The sequence below is a fragment of the Meriones unguiculatus genome, chromosome 6 (assembly GCF_030254825.1).
Source record: "Meriones unguiculatus strain TT.TT164.6M chromosome 6, Bangor_MerUng_6.1, whole genome shotgun sequence".
In the NCBI taxonomy this organism is placed as follows: domain Eukaryota; kingdom Metazoa; phylum Chordata; class Mammalia; order Rodentia; family Muridae; genus Meriones; species Meriones unguiculatus.
In genome coordinates this window covers 100,811,844-100,838,664 of record NC_083354.1, presented here as the reverse complement: position 1 = coordinate 100,838,664, position 26,821 = coordinate 100,811,844, and the positions used below count along the sequence as shown (strand labels likewise).

The window sequence follows — 26,821 nt, the reverse complement described above, 5'->3', positions numbered from 1 at the left end:
TTTTGCTTTGTGTACATAATGATGTAGATCTTTGTAAATGATGTACAAAGGCAGGTAATGTATGTCCCATTTGAGACTGTGGTCAACCCACAGTCCTAACTTTATATTGTCCTTTGATGGCCTCCTAATTGCCAACATCTTAAATGTACTATCCAAACTCACTGATCTAACCTCAAGATACGTTTCTAAGGAAGAACAATTTGGCTTATTGCAAATCAGTAGCATGAGTCTTAAGTTGTAAGTTTATTCACAAGTACCTTTTGTTTCAACTACATTCCAATTTTTAAGTGAATACTGGTTGATTTAAAGGGCATGGCACCTATTCACAAAGTCTTTATAGAATACCAAAGATTTCAAGTATAAACCTAAAAAAAAAAAAAATCGTAAGTTCATTCCATTCCTGTGAAGCGCAGCTATTAGATGGAATTTGACTTATGAAAGCTGCAGGGACAGGGAGAATAGAGAAAGCAAACAGGAGGAATGTGGTCAGCATCTGAACAACACAGCTGTTCTTGTAAATGGAAAAGTCATTATTAAATGGGGATAATACTCAGAAGTAAAAAATGTAAAAGTAAAATATGCAACCTCTAAATATAAATAATAGTAGTTCACCTAATAAACAAACTTTGTCAGTGATTTAGAACTTTAAATATATCCTGAGAAGCTGGATTTTAAGTATCTAGTTCCCTTTAAAACAGGCATATAGTACTTCAACATATTGCAGTTTGCAAAGATCACTGTTTTATTAGAGTCAAATGGTTTCTTACCCCCCGCCTCCCCCCCCCGCCAGGCTCCCCCCTCTCCCCGGGCAGGGTTTCTCTATGTAGTGTCATCTATCCTGGACTCACTGTGTAGACAAGGCTGACTTTGAGCTCACAGAGATCTATCTGCTTCTGCCTGGGATTCTGTACTGGGATTAAAAGCGTACACCACCATGCCCGGCTGTTACTGAGTAACTTAAGCGATCTTTCTTTTCATGCTTTTTGCAAAGCCTACAATAATTTAACATGACTAACCAGACTAACTTATTAATATTTCTATCTCCAAGTATAACTATGCAGATTTTTTTTCATACCCTTTGAGGAAAATGCTCCGATTCTGTGTTTTCTGACAAAGACTTAATTTTAGTATTCTGTTAAAAAGTATTCTCCTTGTAGGATCAAAGGTTAACATGAGTGACTTGTGTTAGTAGAATTTTAAACAACTATTTCTCAATATGTATCTTAAGATGGGCACAGGGTTTTTTTTTTCTGAAACTGTTTTTCCAACCAAGGGCCATGTATGGATATAACCTAGAATCTTTACTCAGACGAAGTTCGTGGTAGCTCAAGAACCAATTGGTTTCCCATAGTAAGGGGAACAGGGACTATCTCTGACAGGAACTCAATGGCAGGCTCTTTGACCTCCCCACCCCCAAGGGAGGAGCAGTCCTGCTAGGCCACAGAGGAGGACTTTGCAGGCAGCCCTGAAGATACCTGATAAAACAGGACCAGACGAAAGGGTAGGAGGTCCTCCCCAATCAGTAGTCTTGGAAAGGGGCAGGAAGAAGCTGAGCTGGAGGGAGGGTGGGGTTGGGAGGGAATAAGGGAGTGGGATACAGCTGGGATACAGAGTTAATAAAAGGTAATGAATAATAATAAACAATAAAAAAGAAAACAAAACAAAGAAAAAAAAGATACTGAAAAGGAGAAATTAAGATTTTATTTTATTCTTCCAGGAGGTTCTTTCAGATTTTAGAAAACTTATGTAGTCCAATGCCAACTGGGATTCCAAGATGGAATTGTGATTACAATGTACATTAAGAATAATATGCAAACAGTAGAAATGGAAAGCATGTAAGTTGACACTATCAAGATGAAACAAGGTATTTTCATAACTGCACACTGAGCTGAAATAAGCATATCTATTTCACAAGCCTGGCTCAAAGATCCTGGGAGACTTCTGTAATAAGAGTAAAGGCATATCACCCTTCCAGTTAACTCTACTTACTAAAGAAACTCACCAATTGAACTTGGCACAAATGAGTTTAATTATAAAGTGCATCAGTTGGCTAAATACATTATAAACAAAATCATAATACAGCATAACATCTTCACATACACAAAAATACAAATGCAACACCAGGAGTCAAGCTACTTGGGAACTTTGCAGTATATGTGGTTATTTATTTTGTTTTTCTGTAACACACTTGCCTCAGAACTGTAATATATTTTGAAAAGAATATGCCTTGATTAGCAAAAAGAGGTAGTGTTCTGAATGAGGCAAACCCCACTGAATTTATGGGTAGAAAATTGAATTGAAGATTATGCAGAAAATATCCAAGTATAACATATTAATAAAGCAGCACACTTACAGTAAGTATCTTGACATTAATTAACCATCATTTAAATCAAGGCTGTTTTATTTCTTTGCCTATCTAATTACAGCTCTTCAAAACACATTATCTTTGGTTCTAGAAAGTCATCTTTTTTTAAATAAGCAATTTTTATATAGAGATGATAGACATATCAACATTTCAAACTGGTTTCATATTTATCTTCCCTGTGTGTTCACTGATTTTAACCCATATCATGTCTGAGATAGAGACGTTACCCAGATTCTAACATGCAATTAATTTTCACCTATTATAACTGGTGATTTAAGACAAGCAAGCACACACATTCGTACACACACACACACACACACACACACAACCACAGTACTTTAGAGCAATATACAGGCAAGACACTGTAATAATTTATGTAATGTATTTAAGAATAAGGGCCCTGATAACAATTCTAACTAGTTTTTTTCTTCAGTGTAGTAAATACAATGCTGGATAAAAGTCAGAAGCAGCAGTGAATATAGTTCCTATTCCAATCACTTAAAAAAAACAACAACAATAACTTTATGTAAACTTTTTTACATGTGCATTCCTGTTCTTCTTTGTTTCAGTCTTTAGGGTGGTATCTGGCTCTCTGCTGAAAATCTGCTGAAATGATGAAATGGAGGGAACTGTCAGCAGTATTAGTCATCTTCAGCATTATATGCCAATTGTGCGACTTCTATGTCTGCTATTGCATTTCTGGCTTCTCTAGAGTTGAAATGTGGCTTGTTATCAGCTCTGTAAAGAAAGAGGATTATGTCAGTGAAGGGGACAAAGGGACAGACAAATACATGCTCTCACTTTACTGTTATCTTCCCACAGAAAGGCGACTTATATATTTAATGGAAAATAATCATTTATTTAATCAGAAATGTATTTGTGTGTGCATGAACATGTATGTGCATGCTTGTAGTAATCAGAGGTTAGCTTTAGGTGTCATTCCTCATATGCTATCCGTTTAAAAGTTACATGCATTTATTTAGATTGTATGTGTGTACTCATGACTTAAGAGAGTCAGTTCTCTCCTTTCACTGAGTGGCACCAAGGAACTGGATAGTGGTTAACACCTTTACTCAGTGAGCCATCTGACTGGCCTCTCCCTAATTTTCCAAGACAAACTCTTTTACTGTCCTGGAGTTTGCCAGTTAGATAAGGTTATCTGGCCAGGAAACTCTTTTCTTAGGGACTAACTAGGGTGGCTTTCTTCCTTTTTTTCTTTCTTTCTTTGATGAGCAGATTCATGATATAGTAACAAAAGTTCAAAAAGAGTACTCTTTGGATTTAAATGATCAGATTGTAGTAAACGTTATTGTCCTGGATAATTTTATGTCAACTTGACACAAGCTAAAGTCATCAGAGAAGGAACTTCAACTAAGAAAATGCCTTCATAAGGTTGGGCTGAAGGTAAGCCTATAAGGCATTTTGTTAATTAGTGATTATAAGAAAATGTCTGGTCCACTGTGGGTGGTGTCATCCCTGGGCTGGTGGTCCTGGATTCTCTACAAAAGCAGGCAGAGTAAGCCAGAGGAAGTAAGCCATTAAGCTGCAACTCTCCTTGGCCTCTGCAACAGCTCCTGCCTCTAGGCTCCTGTCTATTTGAATTCCTGTCTTGATTTCCTTCCAACAATGAACATATAAACCAATTAACCCCTTTCCTCCCCAACTTGTTTTTGTTCATGGTGCTTCACCACAGTCATAGCAGCCCTAACTTAGTCAATTATATACCTAGATTCTTCATCCAAGACATCCCGATTGACCTGAAGTACAGAGGACTCCACCCTTAGGATCTGTCCACCTTCTGCTCGTGACACATACAGTGACGCTTCAGGTTCTAAAGACAATGTTCTAAAAGTGTTACAACAGAAAGTTATTTCTTCTGAATGATACAGGTGTGCCTTCACTGTCATGAAAACATGCAGCTTTCTTAGCCTCCAGCGGCTTAGCCTATGCAGTCATGCGGCAATTAACTGTTAAAATGAGGGAACTGACAGTGAAATCAGTGGCTGTAGTAATTTAGACTTTTTTTCTACATGCATTCAGAATATACCAATAGGAGGCAAACTCCAGCTTTTGTAGTTAGAAGTTAGTATATCATGAAAACTCTTAACTTTTTAATCAGCTAGAGCTTTATCTTCCTGAGGTTTCTTATCTTTAAATGTTCAGCCTCCTACATTCAAACAGTTTATAAGGAAGTAGGCCAAGAGCCCAGGACTTTTGGAGTCAGAAGTTTCCTGAGCCACATTAAAGTTTAAAGGACAAGGAGCCTAGAGTGTTAGGAGCCTAGAGTGTTAGCGCCGGCACAGCCAGCCTGCAACTAGCAGTGCCGTGACCTACCTGAGTCTGCTCTCCAATGTGTCTATGTGAAGCTGCTTTTCCCCAAGCAGCTTCTTCAGGGATTCCACCTCTTTTTGCTTCTCAAGTAGTTCTCTCTGTAAATGGTAGTTAGTCTCTTCCAGAGTCTCACAGAAAGCCTTTACAAAGAACATGAAGGCAAAGGAAAAATTATGTACTAAAGCAAGTCTTTTCTCGAAAGTATTTCTAAAGAGTTAGGAACACAGATATCAAAGTAATATATGTAAAAATCCAAACAATTTGTTCTTCACTCTTGTCTTTTTAGATTACTACTATATTGAAACTCAGTTCCCAGGCACCAGGGGAACCAGTAAGTTCTCATCATTGAGAACACTAAGTAGCAAACACTGAAAGTAGAGAGACAATTACAGAGAAAGTAATAGAATATCATGTAAGAAAATGAAAAATAGCATTATATGGCTTTATTTTTAAATTAATTATTATTTATTATAACTTATTCACTATGTACCCTGGCTGTAGGGACCCTTACCTCCTCCTAGTCCTACCCACTCCCCATTTCTCCCCTTATGTCCTTTCCCTAATCCCTTGATAGGGGAGGACCTCCTTCTATTTTCCCTGCCTATCAGATCTCATCAGGGCTGGCCACAGCATCTCCCTCTGTGGCCTGGCAAGGCTGCACTCCCAGGGAGAGGTGATCAAAGAGCTGACCACTGAAATCATGTCAGAGACAGCACCTGCTCCCCTTACTAGGGAATGCACTTGAAAACTGAGCAGCCTAAGGGCTTCATCTGAGCAGGGGGTCTAGGTCCTTTCCATGAATGCTCCTCGTTGGTGCAGACTCCCTGGGCCCAGGTTTTTTGGCTCTGTCTGTCTCCCTTGAAGCTCATGTACCCTCTTGGGTCTTTTTATCTCCCCTTTCTCCCATAAGGTTCCCTAAACTCTGCTCAAAGTTTGGCTATGAGTCTCAGCATCTCCTTTGATACCCTGATGAGTACATGGCTTTATTTTTAAAATGATAAAAACGTCAATTTCTAAAAAACCCCACAAAACTGTTTCCCATGCCCCCCAGAATAGATAATCTGACTAAACTACAGCCATTTACTAAAAACAATAGAGCTGGTTATTTAAACTCTGATAATCTAAAGGAAGACTAAGGTAACAAAAGCCATTAACAGTATTCAAGTAGTCAGGGGAACAGCAGAAGAAGAACTATTCCTGAGTTTAGGTCACTGGAAAAATCCTGATATTAGATTTACCAAGAGATGGAAAGGAAAACAATACATTCAGGAATTTGATCCAAAATATTACCATCTAAATTCAGCAAATAAAAGGATTTTTATTTCATAAATAATTCTTTATCATATGAAAATCTATGAATAATTTGTGATGTTTAAAGAAAAGACCGCTCATAAAATTATCCTTACAAATGTAAATAAAACCATCAAAAGCACACAGAAACATACATCCTACAACATAGCAAACTAAGAATAGGGAATAATTTCTTTAGCCACAAAAAGAGACAATAACAAGTGAACAAACAAACCACAACTACCAACAGCTCACAGAAAACATCTAACGATGACACTTGATGATTTCAATTAATTTCCATGAATATTAGCAAACACATTAATACAGGAAAATGTCATGCATGATATTAGGGACCAGAAGGGAAAACTGTGGAGGTAAGGCCTGTAAGAAAACAGCAACACAGACAATTCAAAAGGACCTACAAAGATATAGTAGGGATGTGAAATAAACACACAAAATCCAAAAAGTCAATCGAAAAAATTTAGATTATAAAACAGAATTATTAACAGAATGATTAAGAATAAATACTGTCTTGAAAGTGGAAGGAGGGAAAGAAACCAAGCCTTTACTGAAGAATATTCTCAGTAATATGCAAAAGGATTTTCAAGGAATTTACAAGTTGATTATAAAATTCCCAGGAAAGAATAAATAGCCAATTTTTGAAGAAAAAAAATAAACAAAAAACCTAAAAAAAATCAACATGGAGAACCTTGCTCTGTGGACTGTATGCTTCTAAAGCTACTGTAATGAACTGTTTGGAACTGGCCTGAGGGGACACTAACTCAAACAGAATTGACTGGCTACAAACAGGCAAGGGGAATGATTTCTGGTACAGGGAAATTTTAGCTCATGAAGGAAGGTGACCACTTCAATAAGCAATATTGGGATGAGTGATCACCCACTAAAAAAGGCCAAGTCAATTAAAGTACTGGAATAAAAAACAAGTTTTACTATAAAAAAAAATTACAGTTAACATTTGTGTCCTGGAGTATAGAATACAAAAATCACAGAAAATATGATGAAGTATTATAATGGGACAATTATAGAAGCACCTCATGTAGCTATTAATACAGAATTTCCAGCTGTTATCCAAGACACACAGTCTAGAATTAAAAGGGTAATAACATTATAGATGAGTGCCAATAGGCAGCATTGGGAAAACACACTGCTGAGAAGATGCGTCAACTGACAGAGCAAACAAAGGGAATATCTCTCCAAATGTAGTGAAGCTAAATTCTACTCTACAAGTAAGCATTCTATAAACCTTTGGGTTTCTTCCAGGATTAAAAACCATCCCCACAAAGGAGTGTTATCTTAAAAAAGGTGTACCCTAGGGACTACGATTTCAGAATAACCATCAGAAAAAATATGCTGATAGAAAAATTTAGCCCTTAGTGAGACCTCAAAATAGTCTGCATTCTTAGAAAACAAGCAATCCCAAACTGCTCTGAATGGCTTGGACTGTTAAATGATGATGAATGAGATGTACATAATCTTCTGTGACTAGCAGCAGCTTCTACAAAACATGTCTCAACTCAGAGACATTTGTCACATGCCTTTCTGGTTTTCTCAAACTTGGGAACAATAAAAATTAAGTTCCTAAACTGCAGACTACCTCAAGCTTGGAATTTAAGTGGGAGACAAAAAGTCTAAGGATTTAGGTTTTAATTATTTGTAGTCCTAATGTTTCCTTTAAAAAATATGAATCCATGATACATTTCTTTGATTGTTGAGACTGGGTCTTCATCTAAGCCAAATCCAGCACTGGTCCACCTACTAGTGCTATGTGTCACTGTACGCGATTATTGCTGCTCACTTCAATCACAACCTATTTACTGTTAGTGTGCCCCAACCTCCTTTCTTCCAGTGATTTATTTCCACAGAGGTACAGTTCTGAATTTCTTCAAGGGTCAGTCCAAGATAACACCCCAGCCTTAGTTTCCTCCTTGGTGCATGATTTGGAGGGTTAGAAATGTCTTCTTTTAATAGGGTGCAGTCTGAAAAAGTAGGCCTTTTATCTTTTGATTAATTTCAACTTGTACTGAAAAGATGTTGATTGTTGTCATTTTACACATTTCTTAAATAAGAGGCAACTGGAGGAAACTGCAACCTGTGTTGTAAGCCACTGTAGTAATTTCTGGGTTTAAGTAAAAGAGCCAGTGGAGAATTTCTAAATAGATATTCATTTTCAAATACAGTTACGAGAAACTATATCTATTGTACAGAAAAATTCTAGGAGTTACATTCCACATTGCTTTGTTGAATGTACAGGCTTAATATAGCTTTAATGATTTATTTAAACTGGTCATTCCAAACAATATGGCAATGAACTGGTCAGCTCCCCTTGCCAAAAAAATAATCTAGTCCCTAGTGCAAGATAATATGGAGTTCCATAAACTCTAACACAAGCCAACTCCCACTCTTTCCCAACTAGCCAAGTGCATATTTTGAATTAAAAATATTTAAAAGATTTTTTTTTTGTAAAAGGAAAAAATGTAAAACTTAAAAGTGTTTAAGAACTGTATTGTAGGAGAATAAACACTACTTGAAAGGATTGGAAACCATGAGCTCTATGAGATAAGGAAGTAGTAATGCCAGCTGTTCTATAGCACACACTATCCACCTAAAACAGAACTTCCCAAACACACCAGGTCACAATAAGAAAATGAGCCAAATCCAGTGACTACATGTGCTGTAGAGACAAGCCTCACAGGACACGAGGAGGCCAGTAACATCAATCAAAGAGCAGAAACCGGACCGAAGGTTGCTAAATGCGTTGAAGTGTCTAGAGTCAACTAAATGATAGGAAATATGAAAACAACAACGACAACAACAAACAAAACAAAACAAAACAAAAAACCAAGCACAATCTGGGAAAAATAACAGTTAATAGAACTTGGAAATTGTTCTTTATGGTTGTAGTGTTGTTGAAGTGCTAACATGCAGAAAATAAAGAAATTACACAGCGCAAACAAACTAACAAAAACCCTAAACAGTTAATAGAAGCTATCTCTAAATGACCTTCAATAATGGTATACAGAATAATGATTTTTGAAGCAGTTTGTATGTTGGATACACTAAAACCAAAAGTATTAAAGATATATTTATTTTTCAGTAAATGGAGAATAGAAGCAAATGAAAATTCTGGAATTAAAAAAAAACAAGGATTAAAATAAAAATTAGTAAGAGATACTGAGTGGCAGACCTGAGAGGACAGAACTGTGAATCCCGGAACTCGGAGACAAACCAATGGAAACAATCCAGTCTTGCAAACAATGAAAAAAAAAATCAAGTAAAAGTAACTAAAGAAAAATCAACAATACTTCAGAGTTATACAACAAAATGAAAATTGCAAGGAGACACAGGGAGAAGAGAGTAGGGGACTGAAAACTACTTGAGGAGGTAATGGTAGGACACCTCCACACCTGAGGCAAAGGGTCAGCCTCCAGGCTCAGAAAGCTTGAGTGTGATGAACATAGGGGCTGTGTATTGATGCACCACAATCAGATTATCAAAGGTCAACAACACAGATGTTCCAAACAGAGTAAAAGTATCCATCATATATGTGGAAATGACAATACAATTAAAGGCTGACTAATAGATTTTCCTCTAGCTTGATAGAGAAGGCAAAAATGACCTATCCAAGGTGTAGAAGACAAACAATCTTGGAGCAAAAAGGAAGTTATATAACGTCACATGTTTGTGATGGTGTGGAGAAACATAAACTCCTAAACTATTAGTGGTAAAACAGTCCATTAGTTTAGAAAAGTTTTTCAGTTTCTTCGAAAAGTTAAACATCAGGATCCATTACAAGAACTTAATTCCTTTCCCAGAAAACAACGCAAGAGAAAGGAAAGCATGCATGTACCAGTGTTTAAAAGACATTGTCCATAATGACTTATGATGGAATAAAACTGCAAACAATCATTCAGTTAGTAACTAAGGAAATGCAAACTGATGCATGCATTAAAAAACGGTGATAAAAGCTATAAAATGGGATGCCCTGCAAACATGCAAACATGCTATGTGAAAGGTAGAAAAGATTAAAATATGTAAACACATCATATGCACAAAAGATTATGTACACGGTATGTGAATTATATGCATAAACATGCCCCACATTATTGCATGAACAAACAGAAAAAGCGAATCTATAGAAAAGGAAAGCAGATTACGGGTTGTCTTGGGATTGTTTTGAGGAAAAATTTTTGAGGGAATGTGAATATTCTAACCTAGATTATGATGATGGTTCCATAGCTGTATCAATACTACAAACTATTAAGCTGTAAATTTACAATGGAATAACAAAATAACAAATGAATACAGCTTCTGAAGATTTTACTACAATAAAAGTGTTTTTAAAACAGCTACAGCATTTACTCTAACACAAAGAAGTGCTACAGTTTAACTGCACAAAACTACAAGCCTACCAATTAAATCTGTTTCATTTAAATGCCATTAAACGTTTGGGGGTAAACTTGCATAAAATTCCAGCTAATCTATTATTACCAAATCTGTTTTGCGAATCTAGCCTATTGCTTCAAGAAATGGGCCACTTTAATGCGTCAATTATCGTAATTTGAGTACCATCAAACATGAGCTGAATTGCTAACAAGACAATCCTGTCTCCCGCTGAAGATCAGCTCAATTTGAATGTAACAGGGGGTTCCTCACCTGCATGCCTTAGAAAAGGAATGATCATCATAAAATCATATTGCCAAATGAAACAAATCTAAGTCCTGTAGCATTTTATTAATTTTAAGCATTAAAAAAGTAGAAAGAATTTCATTTTAGATTTTCATTCATTACATGCCATGTATGAATTTTTATCTTTTCACTAAACTAGATCCATGTATTTCAATGAAAGAAACTTTTGATCCAAACATTAAGAGCTGTCTTACCACAGCCACTATAGTTTGAACTAATAATATATTGCTGTTTGCTAATCCATCCAAGAAACACTGTCGTACTTGTACTGTATTATTATTCCTCTTTCATATGACATATAATACAGCACTTACCCTGCTTTCTTCTAGGCTATCGAATGGACCCGGTGGATCATCCAGACAAAGAAATTCTCTCACTGCAAGGCTTTTCAAAGGCAAAAAATTAGGTGGCATACAACTAGGTTTACAAAAGACAGCAGAAAGCAAAGGGTACATTGAAGCTATACAATGTGTGAGGCAAACAGTTTTGCAGATAATATAAAAATGTATTCACATTAGTAGCCACATGCAAACATCAAACTACAGAAGATACAAAGGTATTATGCTATTCATAGGATCTTACAAATATAAATAAAAATTACAAGTTTACAGTAGATATATACAAACCATATCACAATCAACACAATTCAGAATAACGGCAGAGAAGAGCAACAGTGGCCATTCTCACTCTGACTTTCAAAGAAGCCTTAGTATCAACAGCTGAATAGTTGTCAAATTGCTATGAAGGAAAGTGATTCTTAATTTACACTCTCCTTGGGGAAAAGTTACTAAGGTCTGAAAAGCCTTTACTCTTAAATACCTTAACAACTGCCCTTGCTATGTTTATTATTTCATGTACATATTTCCCTGAAGATATTAAGAGGAACAATTCTAACCATCCCTTAATTAGCAAGTGTTTTATATAATGAAATACTCCCATGGATATACTTGTGTCATTGGCAGTGAGTTAAAATGGTAGCCCATCAAACTTCCTCACTATGGGTTAAGTTTGATGGGCAGCCCATCAAACTTCCTCTTAAACATGCTCTCTTCTTCTAAATAGCAGTTTTGAGCCTGAGACAGAACTTCACATATACATGCAGTTTAAAGTTCTCTTATTTGTAAAAGACAAGCATAGGATTAATTGACATACTACATAAAGGAGACACCACCCTATGTTAAAAAGATAATGGGGCTTTGGGGTCATATTGGGCCAGAGAGGTTTATAATGACAAGGCTGTGTAATCACGAAGACATAAGTTGGCTATTCAGTGAGATCTCTTCAAAAGCAAAATAGGAACATAAAAGACAGAGCAAAGAAGCAAATGGTAAGCAAACTGGAGACTGTTAAATATTTCCAATACTATGTGGAAAGAACACATGTTCAGGGAGGCTGAGAAAAAGCAAATGTCCATCCATGATCATGGATGAACTTCAATGTGATGTAGCTGAACCACCAACTCTGCTGTTCAGGCAACAACAGGTGATGCTCCATTTCTGTCTTTTTACAGAAACCACCCTGTGGGTGAAATCAGTTATTTTCTTTACTAAGCAGTACTTTGTCTCCCCAAGGCACCTCTGAGTGTCTGTTCAGCTCTTTGGACCATTCAGGGTAACACCAAATCTTTTATATGATAAAACCAAGCATTACGGATGTTACTCCACTTCCTCTAACGCTTAATATCCTAGAAGTAACACCAATACACTCATACTTTCACAATGAATCATACCACTCTCACACTCACAGCTGCTCTGGAAGGCAAGATACTCGTTTCTCTATCTCAGAAATGATATCAAAGTCTAGACAGAAAAATGACCTTCTCAGTGACATAATGCATGTGGTAGAGATGGACCTAACATCTGTCTTGTATAAATCTGTGCCCCTTTCTAGCTGAAAATTATTTTGTCTTATGTTTTGTTTCTGTTAATTTTTTTCCCCCAGAGCTGAGGAGAGAACCCAGGGCCTTGCGCTTACTAGGCAGGTACTCTATCACTGAGCTAAATCCCCAACCCTGGTTAAATACTTCTTTTTAGGCCACTTCTCTGAACATGTTCAGGTGCATGTACCACTCTCAAGTTCTGGCATTTAGAATACTGAAACTGGTTTAAGAGCACAGAGTAGAACAGGACCATCAGTCTTCCAGTGTAGGAAGTAGGAATTATAACCATACCCACCAACTCTCTATCTATCTATCTATCTATCTATCTATCTATCTATCTATCTATCTATCCATCTTTCCTACATTTAAGATACAAGTGAGTCATAAGAAAGCAACTGTTCTTGGGTTTGACAGGACAAAGTTGGGATGAAATACAGAAGCAGTTAAAAACAACAGCAGTGAAATAAATGAAAAAAAAAAGCAGTTAAAACCAATTAATAATAAATAAATTGAACCAAAAATTCAGAAGAAACACAAATGGCTAATAACCACTTAAAAATGTTCACCTTCCTTAGCCATTAGGAAAATGCAAATTAAAACTTTTTTCAGATTCCATCTCACCCCAGTTAGAATGGCTTCATCAAGAAAATGAGCAGTCCTGGGGAAGATGTGAGGAAAGAGGTATTCTTATTCACTGCTGATAGGAATGTGAACTGGTACAGCCACTATGAAAAGCAGCATGGAAACTTCTCCACTAAATGACATAGGTTTAATGGATTCTGTACTGTAACTTGAATCTTTAATTCTCTTAAAAAGGTGTTCTTAAGAGTTCAATTGTACTTTTAAACTATGTTCCTAATAAAATATCTCATCAAGCCTTTACCTTATATTTACTGTTACTTGTCCTTTTTTGTCTTTTATAGATTATTTATTTCTTTAGACTTTCCCAGTGTTTGAAAGACTAATAGTTTAGCAGCTAAATGGTCTTTCTACTTCACTTGCTGTGACAGGATGATTCTATGTCTGAAGCCAGTCTGGCCTATATAGCAGAACCTTGCCTCTTAAGACAAAATCTAAGTATACTAAAAATAGTAATACCAAATCTGGCACAGAAGCCACTGTATAAAAATATTAGAGGGACTTCAGATAAAAAGACACTAACCATAACACTGAAGAAGACTGAGGAGGCACGGCTGGTGCGGGACAGTCATAGTGTATGAGAATCGTGGGTGGAAGTGAAGTTTTGAAGTAGTGGGAGGTGTAGTGCAACAGTCTGATCACCTTCCACCCACTAGAGCCTCTACAAACCAGTTTGGTCCTTTTTGAGCCAGAATATTTCACCATACTATCTACAGATGGAGTAGAGCTAGGTTCTCAGAACTGGCATAAAGCAATTAGTTGCCTAGTGTTAATTTTCTTCCTGAGACTCCAGCGAACTAGATCCTTGTATCTAAAGCTGTGTCTCATGCTAATGAGCCTCTATTCACACTGGCTATTACCCTGGGGTCAGCTTTCCCACCTCAACCTGACTCTTCATCTTCATGGTTCAGCTGATTTTAGTACTATACACAAGAGTTTCTCATTAGGTCCCTTCCCACCCCTTCTCTGCTAAGTCTGGTGCTACTGTCTGAAAGCTTATTTTCACAGGACTTCTTAAGGTTTAACTGGGAGATTAAAGAGCTTAAAAAGAGAAAAACATGGACATGCTTGTGAAAACAAAGAATACTAAATATTGCTGTGGTGCATCAATGGTGCTATGCCAGCGTAAGAGAGAACCTAAGACACAGATGTGTCTTAACTGAGACGGTGCAAATAAATGTGCTTCACTTTGACAAACCAAATTTTGTGCTGTTCCCAGCATATAACCTGTAGGCTTTACTTCTGTAAAATTAGAAAATTCTCTTTCATTTGGCAAATCCTTCTTCACTGTCTCAAAGATGGTCCAAATATCATTAATTCTTTAGAGACTAGTTCAAATGTCAGCCAGTCATAAGTTCTGACATTTCCTTCACTAAAAGATATATTTCTTTCCATTATCACTTTTCCGGGCATATCTTCTCACTTTATACAGGACCAACACCCAATTCATCTTTGTATAGCTATATTTTCATACAATAAGCTCTAAGTAAATATTTGTTGAACAGGTAAAATTTCTAATAAAATCCTGTTATCATGGAAACAGTCTGTTTTTGTTTTTGCTTTGTGTTTTATCAACAGTGCTGAAAACAATATTCTCAATACTTTAAACTTTAAAGAGTTCTTAATTTTCTTTCATCTTCCCTCCACTTTCTCCTGTTGCAGTTGAAGTAATTCTAACTACTAAGAGCTGCTAGCTGTTTAATGACAATAGCTGTCATTAAATAGCACAGGTGATCAATAGCACAGGTGATCAGAAAGTTAAGTGTGCATAGTCTATCAGAAAGGAGAGAATAACTTAATACATGAACAATTAGTTGGCTATATGAAGATACACTAAACTTGATCTTTGTTTACTTTTGATTTTCTTGATATTTAGATGTATATGATGGGTATTTGCCCATGTGTACATTGGTGTAACACACACACACAGTGCTCTTAGAGAAGAAAAGAGGGTGTTAGATCCTCTTAGAACTGGAATTACACATATTTGTCAGCTGCTGTAGGGGTGCTGAAATTTGAAATTAGGTCCCCTGGAAGAGCAGTCAGTGCTATTAACTACTGAGCAAACACTTTGATACCCGCAAACAAAAAACAAACAAACAAACAAACAAACAAACAAACAAACAGGGTCTCTCATTTAGGCCAGGATGGTCTGAAAATTGAGACCCTCCTGCCTCACCTACTGAGTGCTGGGAGTATATGGTACACAACTATCCATTTCTTTGTAGTGATCTATCATAAAGTAGAAATTTTATCTGTTCTTTCTCCCTTGGGAGGGATTTCCTCTGTTCCCTTCTCAGCATAAAAAAATAAAAGACTTTCTCACCTATGTTTTTAAGTACAATAAAGTCTTGTCTTTGAACAGTGAATTCCTTTCTTCCCTCTACTATGTGACTTGAGCCTGAAGAGACCATGGAAGTCTGTGCACCGAGTGCAACAGGAGCAGCACCACTGACTGCAGAATAGCTCCAAGTAATTCAGCCTCTGACAGGCTGAGAAGGCAGCATTTATGTCTGTAGAGTAAACAGTCCTCAAAGGTGGATAGACAATGCAAAAATAAAGCAGGGGAATACCGCCAGCTTTTGAATTTGTAAATAGCTCTTTGGCAGCCTCGGAATTACTATACATTTTCTCATTCTTCCTTCCTGATCCATACATTTTCCTACCCCCAATCTCAACCTTACTTCCAGTACTGCCCTCCTTCCAGTGCCTCTACTTTACTAATCTGCATCACACACAGCAGCAGTTTACAAACCTCCCTTTTTCATTCAAACAAAAGCCAAATTTCCCAACAGAACATGAGGCCAAGAAGTTATGGGACAAACTCTTATGACAGATGAATAATCCTTCTCTTCACTATCTTATGCTAACAATTTAAGGAACCTCTTTTACTGTAAGATAAATGCTACATATCATTCAGAAAAAAATAATGTATACTTCATGACAAAGAAAAGTATCCTATTTTCTAATATAAATTAAGTGGATTACCCAAATGTCTGATGATGTAAGACAAGATAATAGATATAGGCCAAGACATGCTGAGGTAAACTAGATACTTCCTAAGTTTTAATATTCTTTTTTAAATTTTTATATTAATTAGTTTATTTACTTTGTATCCCAGCTGTAGCCCCATCCCTCATTTCCTCCCAAGCCCACCCTTCCTCCCTCATCTCCTCCCTGCCCCTCTCTAAGTCCACTGATAGGGGAGGTCCTCCTCCCCCTTCCATCTGACCCTAGCTTATCAGGTATCTTCAGGACTGGCTGCAATGTCCTCCTCTGTGGCCTAGCAAGGCTGCTCCTTCCACAGGGGGTGGGGGTGGGGGTGGGGGCATGGGTAAGGAGGTCAAAGAGCCAGCCATTGAGTTCATGTCAGAGACAGTCCCTGTTCCCCTTACTAGAGAAGCCACTTGGATACTGAGCTGCCCTGGGCTATGTCCGAACAGAGGTTCTAGGTTATACCCATGCATGGTCTTTAGTTGGAGTATTAGTCTCAGAAAAGACCCCTGTGTCCAGATATATTTGGTTCTTGTGGAGCTCCTGTCCTTTCCAGGTCTTACTAATTATCCCTTCTTTCATATGATTCCCTGCACTCTGCCCAGAATTTGAATATGAGTCTCAGCATCTGCTTTGATACACTGCTGGGCAGTCTTTTAGAGGCCCTCTATGGTAGGCTCCTGTCCTGTTTCTTGTTTTCTCCTACTTCCAGCGTCCTTCCCATTTGTCTTTCTAAGTGAGGATTCATCACCTTACCCCGGGTCCTCCTTCTTGTTTAGTTTCTTTAGGTGTACAGATTTTAGTATGCTTATCCTATCTTATAGGTCTAGTATCTACTTATAAGTGAGTGTGTGTCTTTCTGCCTCTGGGATACCTCACTTAGGAATGAAAACTTTCATCTACTTAATTTGGTAAGAAATGTTCATTTTCCTAAAATATACATTTTTGAATTGAGCAAAGCTCAGTGAGCTGTTTGAGAGATCATTTAAAAAACATTTTTAGATTTATTTTGTGTGTGTAAGTGTTCTGTCTGCATGTATGTAAATATATTATGTGCATGCCTCCTGCACAGAGATGTCAGAAGAAGGACTTGTGTCACCTGGAACTGGAATAATAGATGGTTCCAAACCACCAAGTGAGAGCTGAGAACTGAAACCAGATCATCTGCAAGAGGAACAAGTGCTCTTAACCACTGAGCCAACTCTCTAGTTTCAGGAATCTTGAATGACCTTAACAAAGTAAACTTTTTTTTATTGACAGGCTATCTCTACATAGCCCTGGCTGTCCTGGAACTCACTATAGAAACCAGCCTGAACTCCTACAGAGATCTAACTGCCTTTTCCTCAAGTGCTGTCTGTGCTGCCATGCCTAGTTTAAGTCTACTCTTTTTTTATTTGCAGTTCTGAGTTCAAAACCAGAGCCCTGTGCATGTAAGGAATATGTTTTTTACTGATCTACATTTTTCTTCTTTTTATTTTTACTGATAAGTAGTTTGATTGATTTTATTTCATCTACTTTGTTTTTGACATGGACTTTCTAGGTAGTCTAGGCTTAATTCAAATGTACAATCTTCCAGGCTTACCTTCTAAATGCTGATATTCCAGGCTTCTGTTCTACACCTGGCTGCAATGCCTAACTTTTAGTGACTAAAATCTGTAATTGGTAATTAAAAAAAAAATATGCATCTAAATAGGTTACATTTTGCTTCTTAAAAATAAGATTATAAAAAAAGTTACTTAAAGTGGTCCATAGAGTATAATTTAGCACATTTTTAGTACAAAGACATCAGGCTTACTGATTATGGGTCAAGACAAAAGAGAAAGTATGAATAGATTTCTTATCTTACAATGTTTCTTTATGGTATAGTATAAGATAAACTTTAAAGGCCTTTTCTAGTACTAATTTTCGCTACTGCTTTTTTTTATCCTGGCATTAATGATAATCTTTCTTTTTTTGTGTTTTGAGAAATACACACACACATATATTCATATGTACAAACTTCCCTTTTCTAATAGAATACTAACAGTTCTGTCATCTCTCCATCCATCCATCCATCCATCCATCCATCCATCCATCCATCCATCCATCCAAGAGATACTGAGAACTGACTCAGTCCGTATTATGCAAAGCATGGGACTGCACAGTAAATAAAATAATCACATAACTAGATCTTACAATCTGGTGAAAGAAACAAACCCAAATAATCACAAAAATAATGTGCAACCCAAAATGTGATGAAAGTCAAGTAGCAACTAGCCTTTTGTAACTGGTGCCATGAGAACTAAACTGTATTGGTTCTGACTTAAGTGCTATTTTCTCAATTCTTAAGACTTGTACAAAGTCAATGCCATCCTACCTAGAAGACAGACGTTCATTACGCACCACAGGTGTCTTAAAGCATTAGGAGACAACTTTCAAGACAGTGAAGGGCTCCCGCAAAAATTATGAAAAAGAGGAGACCCTGTTTTTGGTGGTGGAAAGGCAAGGGGCTAGTCAAAAAGGCGAGTTACTTAATGACGTGAAGCCTGTGTTGAAACTTTTGGGATGTATAGGAGACACAGTGGGGCAGTAATTTGAAATGCTGCCTTTGCAGGATTTAGCATATTTAAAGACTGGGAAGCAGGGTAACATTAGAGGAAGTGATGATATGGCACATGCACACAGAATGGGTAAATGGAGAAGAACAAACTCATGGCTGGAAAGATAGGCAAGGAGGCTGGGGCCAGAATGATTTCATGAAATCATTAATCTGCACTGCAATAAGATCAGGGGCTCTAGTGAGCTATGGAAAGAAGTGTGAACGAGGAGAGGAAGATAAGCAGGAAATACTACAAGAATTAAGGTTGAGACATGCTTGCTCCAGGATGGACATGGCAGTGATAGAGAAAAAGTCGACAAGTCTGAGTGAGTGCTAAAACTTAAGAGAAGAGAGTAAAGTAGTAAGGGATGGGTGAAAGACGACATATGGTCTGGGTAGATAATGATATAGAAATTGGGCAAAAACTGTCTGAAGACTATTCTTCAAGCTGAGGCACTGTCCACTGAAGAGCAGGATGTTCATGAAGAGTGTGCAGGTATCAGGGAAGGTTGAAGGCAATATATATAAAGATGGAGTGAAAAAATCGGAGAAAGAGATGGGGGTTCGCAGTTACTTTCCATCATTATTTGAAAAACAACACAGCTGCAGACACATACCATATGCTATTGCTCATTGTTTTTTTCAAAAACAGCTCTAATTTTTCTAATAACATAAATCCTTCAAACATGGTAATTCATGAAAGGATTTTCTTATATTCAGAAGCAAAACAACAACAACAAAAAACCAAAACAAAACCAAAAACCAAAAACCCTTCAATTCTTTTCATACTATTCAATGTTTCCAGAAATTTTACGTTACTACGTGAATTAATCTATCTTCCTAATTTTTATATTACTTTGGAGAGACATAAAAAATATTAGCTTCAAAGTTATTTTTACGTTAACCAAAAATGAGCATTATGTGAGCCATTTTGTCTACATGACTGCTAATGTTGGGTACTAAAATTAAGTTACAGCTGGGTAGTTTGAGGATTTTGCACACTGAGATTTTTCTCTTCATATTTAAAGTTTTAATACAAATGAAATGCTAAATAAAATCCTCAACTGAAACAAAACAAGACAATTCCATGTATTTGAGAGAAGTAATTATAGCCCCACCCTCCATTATGAAGCTGACCTAATTTTATTCTTCAGGTTAAACTAGTTTTTGAAATGATTTTATAATCTCTTACTTCAATTTGTTACATACCAGTTAGCAATGTCCTTGTGAGCTACTAGGTTTTGAAGAAATGCTTGTAATCCTAATTGTCTATCTTCTAAAAAGTCCACATTGTAATTATCTTTAAACCAGCGCTTTGGAGGAAGTGCTAATCGAAAGCCTGGAAACATCTCTTTTAACTGAAAGAGAGAGAGAGAGAGAGAATGTTTAACTCAATTACACGAACTGAACACTATTTTATACCGTGAACTATGTTAAATTATTCACCAAACAAGCTTATAATTAACCAGCTAAGCCTTTTCTGCTTTGCATCTTGATGTCTCCTACAGCTGTGTCTGCAGGCATTCCAGTTGCTCCACACTAGTGCCTGCTCATGCTCTTTCCCACCTTCTCCTTCTAGGCATCCCAGTGGGTAAGGAGTCAGATTCACTACAGCTGTAATTTGCATTTCTCATTTCATAAACAGTTAAGTACTGCCTAGCTGGCTTTGTGAATCTTCTCTGGTGCATTATCTATTTGACTGCTGACTAGCCCATTTAAAAAAGTTAGGCTGCAGCTTTAAAGATGGAGAACCCACATAAATGCATGGATCCGTGCCCTAAGAATGATCACTGGCTGACAGCCATCAATCAAACACATGCCTTGTCCGACAACGTCAAGAAACTAAACTCTGACCAAAACCTGAATGAACTTGGAAGCCGATGCTTCCCCAGAGACAGCGGATAAGAGTGCAGCCTGGCCAAAGCTTACTGAGAGCTTGCCTGGTCCTAAAGAACACAGCACCCCTATTCTAAACCACTATTAAGAGTTTTAACAGTGTAGGCAGCAACAGAACTAATATTAACATTATGTACTTTTTTCGCTTTCCTTTAATTATACTGATATTAAGCAGATTTTCCTCAAACTTTTGAGGCTATATAATCTTATAAGTACTATTAAGCATTTCATATTTATTAGAACAATTTATTTATAAATATGCAGCGAACTGTATATTTCTATTAGACATTTCACTAATGATCACTATAGTGAAATGAACGATATGATTTTATCATGAACCCATGAAGACTGGATACCTTACAAGGAAGGTTACACAATGAAGAAAGATGCAGGGACAGATGCATACCTCACAATTGAAAGGCGGCTTGAGAGTTGACCACTTACTTTGTCATTAAGCCTAGAGAAGTCAGTGTATCTTCTGAAAACTACCCAGCTTTCTTCAGGGGTTTTCTTTACTAGTATTTTATAAACCTAGAAAGAGAGAAAGGGAAAAAGACAGGAAAAGCGATATTGAAAGAGGGGAGAGGGAGAAAGAGGGGGTAGAGAAAGAAAGAGATCAAACATTTGTAGAAAACTTTACTTGGTATATCCAACAATTTTTATGCAAGAAATATGAAATCATTTAGAGAATCAAATATATGGAGGTGAAGAAACCACAATAACTTTTTAAAATATGACCAAGACAAAATGCCACAGCATGTGTGCGGGTCAGAGTGCCAATCAGGAACTGCTCTCTCCTTCTACCGTGTGGGGCCTGGCAAAGAACCAAGGTTATAAAGCTTGGCCGCAAGCACTTTTACTCACCATGCCATCTCACCAGCTCGGTTCTACATCTTAGCAGCATCACCTTAAGCATTCATACCCTAGCATACTCTTAACAGTATACATTCTTTCATAAGATGTGTAAATGTAAGGAAGCAGCCATCAGGTTATAATCGGTAGAATGTTCTGAATGATAGCTCCATGCAGATTCTCAGCCCATCCCAGCAGGATGATCACTGCATCCTGTATTACACTGTTTCTGCAAAAATCATGCCAACAGTTTTTCTTGAAGAACCTCTCCTCCAGGCAGAAGCTTACAGCATAAAGTGGCAGAATAAACATAAAAACTACTGCAGGAAAATCCAAAAACAAGTCTTTGATCTAGTGTGACTTTAGCAGGGTGAACGATAAACACATATAGCCCAACATGCATGAACACACAATACTAAAGCATGTATACCAAGCCAGGTGCGCTGGCCCAAACCTACAATCCCAACACTTGGGAGGCAGAGGCTGGCAGAACTGTAGGAGTCCAAGGCTAGCCAGGTCTACCCAGTGACTTTTGGGGATAGCAAGGGCTACACAGAGAAACCCTGTCTGAAAATATGAGAAAAGAAACAAACCAAACCATACCAAACCCTAAAATACTAAAGCTAGTCAGATTTGAACAACAAAAAAAAAGTTAGGTAAAATATAGAAAACAAATAAATATACATCTCTTCTAAGAGCATTAAATAGTCAGACATATATCTGACAGCAAGACCTCTGCATGGACAACTACAAAACATTACCGGAGGAATTAAAGGTTTAGGGCAATGGGTTCACCAGATGTTTGAAGACAGTACCGGGGAAGATGATGGTTCCCTTTGGCTGGTTTATAAATCTAACAAAACCCAGTGCATAGGGCAGAGAACAACACAGGCCATCCTCAGAAACAACACAGTTTAAGCGCTGTGTAACAAGATCTATTAAATGCTTTACTTATTAGGATTGTGGAACTGGTAACAGACAAGAATGGAGCACAGCAGACTCACCTTTATGCCTTATGTCACAGGCAATACTGCAAATGAAGAGTGCTTTTAAATGAAAGTCTGATTAAGTGAGCTCATAGAAAAATAGAACTGACTGGGCCTTTCATCATAGCGTGGACATTGGAGTTACTTCTGGACAGTCTGCAGATGTGAAAGGTCTAACAAGAAACTGCTAGACAAAGGCACAGCAACATCTTTACAGCACCAGAGGAGGCAAAGGTTTTAAAGAAGTGCTGGCCAGGGCCAGGGCCAGGTGTAGTGGACATGACCTAATCCTAGCATTGGGGACACAGAGGCAGCAGCATGGTGAGTCTGAGAACAGCCTAGTCCACTCAGCGAGAGAACATCTTAAAAATGAAGGAAAAAGAGAAGAGGCTGTTAGTAATAAAATAGGAATCTGGGGCCTGTTAAAGCTATGCTGATCACATGCACCAAGAGAGACAACAGAGGATAGAAACAGTCACAGCACACACACACCTGAAAAAGGACGTGTGTCTAGAACACAGAAAACTGAAAAACAGAGGTGTATAAGAGAAGGTATAAGCGACTATCCAAATAGCCAAAAAGGGTTTGAATGTTTTAATCTAACTAGTCATTAAGACAATTCACCTTCTAAACTAGAATACATAAAATAAGAAGGAAGGAAGAAGGCAACACTAGGAAGGTGTGGAATAAGTGGGCACCCACCACTGCATGGAATGCCCCTACAGAGCATGGCTCACCAGTATCTTCCAAGGCGGGTCGAGTGAGCTAGCCACTTTACTGCTACATAGATTTCAAACGGAAATGTATACATGTGTTTCTCAAGTGATCAGTACTAACTGATCACAGCAGTGGTGTCTAAAAGAACCTTAAAACACAAGTATTACTAGGAATCAAAATGAGCTCCCTAAATCTATGCAAGATTAAGGGTGACTCTCACAAGGGTAATGCTGTAACAAAACCGGATCCTAAAGACTACGTGCTCAATAATCACATGTCAAGTACAAACAAAGGCAAGATTAATAGAGGTGCCCAGAAAAATACTGGCTGAGTGGGGTAGGTACTGACTGTCAGGGAGCATGGAGAAGTTCTATACGTGCTAATGTTTTCTCTTCTTCTAGGTGCTAGTTACAGAGGTATGTCTGCTGGTTTAAAATAGCACAGAAGAACTCACTGGGTAAAAGGCTCAGAATTTTGTGGTCAAGAATCTGAGGTATAGGCTTGCCTTGATCAGCGCACACGTAAGCACACCAGTAAACCAATCTTTTACTTATTCCTGGTGCGCAGCAGAGCCAATACTTACAGTAAATTTGGCTCGCTCCTCCATAACTTCATAACCCAGAATTGTAGGTGTAGAAGGTCTATCTTCCCAATTCAGCACATCAGGGTGCTGTTCTTCAGCGTCTCTTGGTCTAGCAGAATATTCGATGGAAGAATCTGTACCTGTAAACTTAGTCCTAATGAGAGGACTGCCACAGGCTGAGGGTGGACCATCTATGTGGTCCTGCACACTCGTCTGCTTGAAGTTGCCCATACTTGAGTCTTCTAGCTGGCCTTTGGAAGAGTTTGAGCTTGTGGAGACACTACCAAAAGAAGAACTCCTTTGATTTCTGCTGTTTGTGAAACTGGAGGCAGAATTTCCGATTGGCATAGGAACTGGGACGTAAGGGGTTGCCATCTTCTTTGGCCTTGGCAACAAACCTGTAACACCTTTGAGTCCAAACTCTTAAAGAACAACTAATGTGCACTTCATTATTTTCTTCTTAGGAATTCACTATCTAAAAATGAGAAGGACATATCGAAGTATTAGTCTTCAACCTAGACCATAAATGCAAAAGAAAACAAAGTGTTCTTTTTAATTTGTTCAATTTTTTTTTTTTTTTTAAATGAAGACATACTCCTAACACAGGATTAATCTGATCATCTCTGTGGCCTCCTTTGCACGGTAAAAAAAACAACTTACTTTATATCTTTTTTCTTTACCCCCATAACACACATCTTTTTTGTCTACTTTCCTTTATTTTTGCAATATTCATTTTAAATGGACTTAATCCCAACACACATACGAACACATACCCACTGTGCCCCCACTCCTGCCCTGCAAAAAAAAAAAAAAAGGAAATTAAGACATTTTTGTCACAGTCAATCAGAGCCTTAGATTATTATTAAGGAGTGCTCTTTTATTTTGGTAGAGACTTGCAAATGCTACCCAGGTATTCTAACCTCTCTCCTTAAAAAAAAAAAAAAAAAGTTAATTTTTAGATAGGGTCTCGATAACTTCTAGGTGCTGCCTGTGAACTTGCTAAGTAGCCCAAGTAGGCTTAAACTTTTGATCTTCCTCCAGCCTCCAGAGGTGCTAGGATACACACCTGTACCACAGAGCCAGCAACAACTGTTCTGAGAGTAAAATAAATAAATAAATAAAACAAAACTTAGAATCAGATAGCGTTCAAAAGTAAACTTGATCGAGTAAATGAAAAATAAAAGGGTGATCAGGTTTACAGTCAACCAAATGAAACCATTAAAAGTTTGCTCTAGTTTCTAGATTAATCTAGGGTGCAAAACATGGTTGTATTTTATGTCAGATTAATTTTGTAGTACAAAGAAGTAATGACTTCCCGTTACGTCCTTAAATAATAAACTCAGAAAATTTAAGTCCCAACCAGGGGAAATGACGGGCCTGTTTATACACAGCAACAGGGGAATCTACCAGCCCAACTCTTACTCAACTCCACTGGCAGCAAGCAGTCTCCCCTGGACTTGAGAAGACGCTGAAACAGGGCTTTTCACCTCGCGCGGCCAGTGCAACCTTCCTCACCGAGGAGTAGTCAAGAAACCTGAGCTGCTTACTCACCTCTCGGGTGTTTTCTCGACGCCGCCCCCCTCCCTCCAACCCCCGAGGACTAACTGAGCCTGATTCTCAGGGTTCTCCTGGCTGGCCTCTGACAGGTGCCCCCTGAGGGCCCGGGCTGTCAAGGACGGCCTCCGTGTGCCCCCGGGGACTTCCAGCCGCGGGGCCGCCGGAGGGCGTGTCGCGTTCTTGGGGGGCCGCCTGACGCGTGTCCCCCAGGAGGATGCTCTCGGGTACCGGCGAGGTGGGTGACAGCCAGGTGGCGGAACGCAGGCCCAGGGGAGCGGACAGGGCGGCGCGGTGGGCGCGGGCCGCGACCCCTCGGCTCCTGCACCCCTGCGGGGCGACCGCGTGTCCGGGCAGCCGGGGGGTGCGGCGGGGTCGGGCTCCCGCAGCCACCCCGCACCCGTCCTCCCGCCGCCGAGGCGGCAGGTGCCCCCGCGTCCTACCTCGGCGCACCCCGCGCCTTCAGGTGAAGGACCGCGGCTGCTCTTCCACTGGGGCGGGTCGTCTCCTTCCCGGGACACCTACCGTGACCCTCCGCACCGGAGCAGCCGCTCAGCGCTTCAGCTCCGCCACCCAGCCGGGTTCCCGCGAACCGGAGGGAAGGGTTGGCCTGGGGTGCCGCTCCCGGAAGTGACGTCACGCCACGGTACCGCCTCCCTCGGAGGCTCACGCTAGAGTTGTTGGTCGCTGTCTCTGCAGTAGCCCGAACGAATCTAATTTCCTCAGAGTGGATCGACAGTTTTTCCACAGGCTTTATTACTAAAAGTGACTTTCTCAGAAATAGGGCTGCGATATCTAGTTTGCCAAGTAGGTGACTAAAAGACTTCAATTCCCAGGAGGCACTGTGGGTAGATAGGTTTAAGCTCGAGTTTTGCATCATGGGACTTGTAGTTATCACTGGGCTCTGGCGCTAGATTATTAGTCATTTTCCATAATTAGCATCTCTTTGATGGATGAAAACCGATTTGAAGAATAGGCAGATAGAAAACCATTTTATTGCATATTCGTTTCATGTAATTTAGGATTGTGGCAAAGATTTCTGAATATCTTAGTAATTTATTCCAAGTGATAAAAATACCAAGCTGTTTAGATTTGCTCATTTGAAAACCTATAATGTTTTAGTAACACTATCATTTGATGGTTTTATATCAAAGTTTACAGAACCATTTCTCAATAGAGTTGTGCATCTGATTTAAATATCATTCCATGATTTCTAGGGTTTTGGAGCAATACCAAGAAGAGGAAAATTGATAGTGGTAATATAAAATGATTATATGATTTCTGACATAACTGTAGCTTTTATTGGAAAAATACTTCCATTTTAGCATGAATGAAACAGAATTCTTTGAAAACAAGAAGGTAGTTCTCAGGATGAAATTGGCAATTTGTCCTTGAGTAATGTCATTAAATAAAGGGAAGAAAAAAAGTGAAACAAAGGAAAATGAACTGT

At 38.5% G+C, this 26,821-nt stretch overlaps 1 protein-coding gene across 4 annotated transcripts; it reads right to left on the bottom strand.

Annotated features, from left to right (window-relative positions):
* Positions 1 to 1,679: 1,679 nt before the first annotated feature.
* Snx16 (sorting nexin 16) lies at positions 1,680 to 25,999 on the bottom strand. 4 transcript variants are annotated; one of them, XM_021645650.2, is made up of 8 exons: positions 25,897 to 25,999; positions 23,818 to 24,292; positions 21,124 to 21,210; positions 19,993 to 20,141; positions 11,008 to 11,077; positions 4,700 to 4,836; positions 4,091 to 4,210; positions 1,680 to 3,103 (listed from the first exon to the last, which is right to left on the bottom strand). In XM_021645650.2, exons 2-8 carry the CDS (start codon positions 24,190 to 24,192, stop codon positions 3,007 to 3,009), a joined length of 1,035 nt encoding a protein of 344 aa, XP_021501325.1. In that variant the 5' UTR covers positions 24,193 to 24,292; positions 25,897 to 25,999; the 3' UTR covers positions 1,680 to 3,006. The 4 variants fall into 4 exon arrangements, with proteins under 4 accessions (XP_021501325.1, XP_021501323.1, XP_060241769.1 ...); XM_021645648.2 differs by having other exon boundaries at positions 25,815 to 25,974; XM_060385786.1 differs by lacking the exon at positions 25,897 to 25,999 and adding an exon at positions 24,591 to 24,618.
* Between the last annotated feature and the right edge of the window lie 822 nt (positions 26,000 to 26,821).